This window comes from Gavialis gangeticus, unplaced genomic scaffold (assembly GCF_001723915.1).
Source record: "Gavialis gangeticus isolate Ggan-Ray unplaced genomic scaffold, GavGan_comp1, whole genome shotgun sequence".
Lineage (NCBI taxonomy): Eukaryota > Metazoa > Chordata > Crocodylia > Gavialidae > Gavialis > Gavialis gangeticus.
Genome location: NW_017729024.1, coordinates 163,587,208 through 163,592,781, shown reverse-complemented (window position 1 = coordinate 163,592,781; position 5,574 = coordinate 163,587,208). Strand labels below are relative to the sequence as shown.

The 5,574-nt window shown below is 53.3% G+C and overlaps 1 protein-coding gene across 1 annotated transcript in view; it reads right to left on the bottom strand.

The window, feature by feature from the left end:
* Positions 1-5,574, bottom strand: part of LOC109297923 (unconventional myosin-X-like) — a 27,352-nt gene that overhangs the window by 5,839 nt on the left and 15,939 nt on the right. The window contains exons 4-8 of the mRNA XM_019518006.1: positions 4,713-4,760; positions 3,705-3,796; positions 2,968-3,099; positions 2,192-2,316; positions 1,857-2,044 (exon numbers count right to left, since the gene is read on the bottom strand). Of these exons, the coding sequence (XP_019373551.1) occupies positions 1,857-2,044; positions 2,192-2,316; positions 2,968-3,099; positions 3,705-3,796; positions 4,713-4,760 (585 nt within the window). The remainder of the gene's footprint in view (positions 1-1,856; positions 2,045-2,191; positions 2,317-2,967; positions 3,100-3,704; positions 3,797-4,712; positions 4,761-5,574) is intronic.

Here is a 5,574-nt window from a genome sequence, read left to right as displayed (position 1 = left end):
ATTCAACATAAAAAAATTACATGTAGATAATTACATGAAATGTTTAAGGCATGATAACTTAAACAAATGCAAGTCAACTAAGACAGAAACAAATATGCTACAAAGATGTTTTAGTGCATGTTGAAGGGGAGGATGAGACCAGCCCATTAAGAATTCACAGGCACATTTTATCATTAACTCATACACTTTGGGACACCCAGGAAAATTAATCCAAATTAACTTTTAAAGAGGATTAGTTAAGTCACATGAAAAGTCCCATGTGGACACTCATTCAAAGATAAATTCATTTCATTTAACTTCATTTACTTTAAGCAAATTTAAAGCAAATTAAAGACACTTTAATAGTGAATGAGGGAAACTTTACACATGCTCTGGGGTCGAGGGGGGGAGGGCACTTTAATTATGGCAGTTCTCAGGAGCTGCTCTAACTGAAGTGCCCCCAGTGTCTCATGTATTTAGCCTCCTGGACTTCAAAAAAGCAGTGGGGGCGCTTTACCTAAAGCCTATTCGATAAGCTTTAGTTACAGCACCCCCACTGCCATTTTGAAGTGAAGGAATGCTGAATATACATGATGCTGAGGCTGCTGGAGCATGCTCCAGCAGACTCTATTAAATCAAATCTGCTCCAATGTACACTAATAAGCACACATCAGAGCAGGCATCGGGCATCTGCCCACAGATTTAATGCAGTTTAACTAATCCATTTTCAATTCAAAACAAATTAACTTTTCAGAGTGTTCCCATGTAACTACGCCCCCATTACTTCCGCACCAGCCCAATAGCTCACATTCAGCTAAAGCAGTGCTTTCTTCCCCTTTCTGGGCTCAAGCCCCTTTCCTCGGACTTGAGACCCCCTCGAAAAATGCCAGCTCTGAGCTGCCATTTGCTTTTGAATACAGGAAAGTAACAGAGCAATTCTTATGCTGCCAAGAACAAGCCCAGGGCAGGGCAGGGCACTTGTGATGCCCTGGATTCCTCTGTGAAATCTCCAGATTTATCCTGCCAATCCTGTGCATGTCTGTCCACCTAGCTGTGGTGCCTACATGTTGTGTGGTGCCTACAGCACCCTTAATGGGATCTGCCACACCCCAGATGTGAGAATCCCCAACTAAGACCTGCTGAGCTAAACCATCTCCAGGGCCTCCCAATGTCCCCGTGGGATCTGGCTCCAGGGAGTAAGCCGCACTGGCCGCCAGAAACCAGGCACCAACTGCTCATCTGAGCTCATCTGGCTTCAGCTTCCAGCCCTTGGGCTTTGAAGCATAGAGCAGCTGGGCTGCAGGGCCCTCAGCAGGTCACACTTTGCCAGCCCCCTGTGCCGGGCAGGATCACCCTGTCTGAACCCTCCTAGGCAGGCATCTAACCTGCTCTCAAGTGCTGTGGGAACAAGCACTCACACAACAACCAGGTATAGAGGTACACAGACAGTAATCTGGGCACCCCCCCATCTTCCTTCCGATAAAGACCTGGTCCACTCAGCTGACATACCCCCATCCCTGTGTCTCAGGCTCTCTCTCCAGCCCTAAGATCATCGTCCCTGACTCCCCTTTACCCCTCAACAATGCTTCAAGATTCCTTTACCACATGGTGCCTAAAGAGGCTGCACTGACCAGCCGCAGCCTTGCCACTGCTGCTTGCAGAGACCAAGTCACCTCCCTGCTCACCATGCGTTAGCTTGCGCTGCAGTGTGGACCTGGCATCCCCAGCATCACTGCTTCCGGGGGCGCAGTCCTTGTCCTGCTGGCCCAGCCCATGCACCCTGGTCCCAGGCACATCACTGAGACAGGCAGGAGCTCATGACCAGGGCAAGAAGGCCCCACTCCCTCCAGCTCCTCAAGGAGCTGCCCCCTACCCACCTCCTGCTGATCATTCCATGCAGCCAGCTGGGGAAGGCCCCGTCGTCCTGCAGCACCTTCCGGGCCTGCGTCTCCCGGAACCAGCGCAACGTTGCTCCCCTCTTGATCTGCCTCTTCTTTGCCTCATCTCCAGCTGTCCCCAGTGTGGGGCAGGGTCCAGCATGCAGGAAGTTGTCGAAGGGAGTGGACTGGAGCAGAGGAAAGCAGAGGGGAGCAGGGCATGAGAGCCAGGAGGAAGCTAGTTACCTTCCCCACGGCAAACCTTGCACACGTCCCTGCTGCCAGGGCACAGCCCAACTCCCCAGGGATGGCACTGATCAGTGCCAGGGTGTTACCTCTGTAAGCTTGCTGCGGGGACGTGGGATGGGGAGCTGCAGTGGCAGGTTGGCGGCAGCCTGAGTGCGGGACGGGGGCCACAGACGTCTCCTCCGCGGCACTGGGACTGGTGGGGTGGCTGTTTCTGCAGGGAGGTGAAGGCACCAATAGCTCATGGGGGCATCACTCCGAGGGAGGAGCGCACACATAAGGGCCACCCATCACACCCAGGGCATAGTAGAGTGGGCTGTTGCAGGATGAGGGGCTCCACGCCATGCTCCCCCAGCCCCATGGAGGCTGGTTCAGCTCTGCCCCACTGGAGCCACGGTGCAGGACATGGAGGGGTCTCTGCCCCATGCTCCCATGGCAGGGCGGTTGACAGTGCTGGGCCCAGGAGGCACCTTTCCCATCCCAGCTCAGGGCATGTGGCCTTCCCAGCTTAGGTACTGTTCCCCTAGGAAGGGGGCTGCATTTCCAAAGTGGGGAGGGCTGGGGCTGAGGCTGGAGGAGGCAGTGACACCGATTCCCCCTTCCCCCCCCACCACGCAGGATGGCAAGGAAGGCAGGGAGTAAGGCAGCCAGGATGAGCTCTGAGTAAGCAGTCAAGCCCCAGGAAGGACCTATTTGAATTAAAAAGGCTGTGGGCCTAGCCCACTAAAAATCGGGGGCCGCCACTGGTTGGGTGGCCAAAGCCTTTAAAATTCCAACTGATTACGGGGGACAAATCATAAGAAAACAGGGTGTGCACGTGAGAGTTCAAGCCCCAGGAAGGAAAGGGCAGGCATGAGCTACTCACCAGGAGCCTGGGCCTCCATCTCAACCTGCCTGTTCCTTTCCCTCTCTGCTGCCTCGTGCAGCCGCCGTGCCTGGGCAGTCCGCTCGGCCACCAGTACTCGGTAGCTCCTCCGGCAGTGGAATCCCCTGTAGGCTGCCCAGAGATGTGGCAGTCAGAAGCATGGTCTCCATCGCCCCTGGGCAGTGGCAGGACCTCTGCGCATGGTGTACCAGCACTCTGGGAGCACTGTGGGTGCGAAGGCTGAGCCCATTCCTGCTCCATGCTGGGTGCTGTGGTGCTCAGCACTGTCAGTTCTCAATGGCTTCCCAGCAGACTTCAAGCCGAGTTTAAGGTCTCGATCCAGACCTTGGCCTGAGCCCAGAGCACCTCAGTGCTTCTGATGCTCCAGAGTGAAGCTTGTGGTCAGCGCCTCCACACCTCGGGCACAAAGGAACTGGCTGTGGAGTGGACCCGACCCCCTGCCCCTCCCCCTCCTGGGCCCTCACAAACCTTCCCAGCTCAGGCACATACTCAAACTGTTCCTCTGCACCCCAACCCTGCCTGTCCCACTGTCATGCCATAGGGGCCCTGGTGGGAAAGCAGGGATGGAGCCTGGCCAGGATGCCCAGCCCCAGTGCCTATGATGCTAAGGAGGGTCCCCATGGTAGGAGAGGACTGGAGACGCGCTGCCCCTTGGGCCTGGTCTGACAGGGTCCCTCGGAGGAGGGGGCCCTTCTGCCCCCACACACCACACTCACTCTTCTGGATGGTGACCGCTGCCTTTTCCAAGTGCTCTATGCTCCTTGCCAACTGCTCCTGGTGCCAGTACTTGAAGAAGAGACGGGACTTCCTGAGGGGACAAGTGGAGAGACAATAGGGTGAGGCGTGGCCCATCCCAGCACCCGCAATTGCCCCATCCCCAGAGCATGCCCCAGGACGTGGAAGGTTTCTGCCTGTGGGGACCTGGTCAGTGCTGCCCCTGGCCACCCTCACCCCGATGCTGCAGCCCCGCTGCAGGAATCATGGTCTGCACTGTAGTTATGTAACAGGAGGGGGAATGTTTTACTCTATTGGGTAAAAGCAGGAGAATTTCAGGAACCTGTGATTTGGGACATGCAAACATGCACACTCAACATGCTAATGAAAGCAGGACAAAGTGTGATAAGCCAGAGGTGTGCTAAAGCAGGAGAAAAGGTGGGTGAACAATAGGAAGGACATTGGTAGGCCACAGTGTCAGGGAAGTTTCCTCCCTAGACCTCCTGGAGCCATCAACAATGGAAGAAGGAAGGTTTTGTGCATAGGGAATGACAAGATTAGTCTGTCAAAAGTTTAGGCTGATTCTGACCCATTTCTAGCACTCAGAGGAGGGCGATGTATAATGAGAAATCTGGGGTGGTATAAGAAAGAGACAGGAAAGATGGATTCTTTGCTAGTGTGAGCTGATCTTCTGGAGCCAGCCAGTGTGGGACAGCTGCAATCCCTCTTGCTAGCTCAGTTGTAAGCATTGTGATCAACTGTTTAGAACTCTAATTACTACATGGGTGTGGGTCATTAATAAGTACTGTATCACTGCTATCTACTCTACACTTAGCATTTTGTTACAGTATTTTAAAGCGTTTGTTTAAAGTAACTGTACAACTATTGACCTTTGGATTTAATAATAGTATTTTAGCTGAATTACTCACTGGGTCATATGAATTCCAACACCAGCCCTGCCAGGGTCAGGTCAGCCCAGCCCTGCCTCAGGGGCACAGCCCCATACCTACCCACACTTCCAGCCTGCCAGCTCCGTGCTCTGCAAAATTTCTAAACAGCTGAGAAACAAAGAGAAAACAGTGAAAAGCCCATTTCCACCTAGTGCAGTGAGAATAGCCCCTGGCCCTGAAAAGGCACCACCAGGATGGGAGGGGCACCCCACACCCCTCTATGCTGCTTCCTAAATGGCAGGACACACTGAACAGGGGCTACACAGTCATTTGGCCCTGGCCTGGAGACTCTAACACATCCCATTCCTCCTCCCAGACCCACAGCGCTTCTGCTGGGGATTTTTTCCCTTCCACTCATCGGCCTGGAAGGTTCCCAGTAGGGCTGCGCGAAATGGCACCGCTCCATTTCGACTTCTGTTTCAACGGAACAGTGTTTTGTTTCAAGTTGCGTTTAGTTCTGAAACCGCCGCTCCATTTCATTTTGTTGAAACTGTTTCACTGTTTCAACGCTGTTTCAACATTTTGTCCATAGGCTATAACGGAGAAGCATGGAACTATCTATAACTGTGATATTTCTTGCCTGATTCAGATGAAACTTGTAGGGATGATAGCCCCCTTTGAGGCCACGAAGCCTGCCAACTTTCAAGGAGACAGGTGCAGGGGGTTCTGGGAAACTGCACCTCAAGCTGCTGACAGGCAAAACGCATGACATGGGTGACTGTCTGTGTTAAGGTGTACCCTCACTGGCACTGGGACATCTACATGACATGGTAATGTGCCCTAATGAGGTCTCCTCCCCTACAGCCTCATCCCGGTCCACCACTTTCAATAACAACAGGTATAAAATAACTTAGTGAGCACTAGCACAGTAGCACCAGCAGCATCTCAGGCAGCCAAACTGTGACAGAGTCTTTCTTTCCTC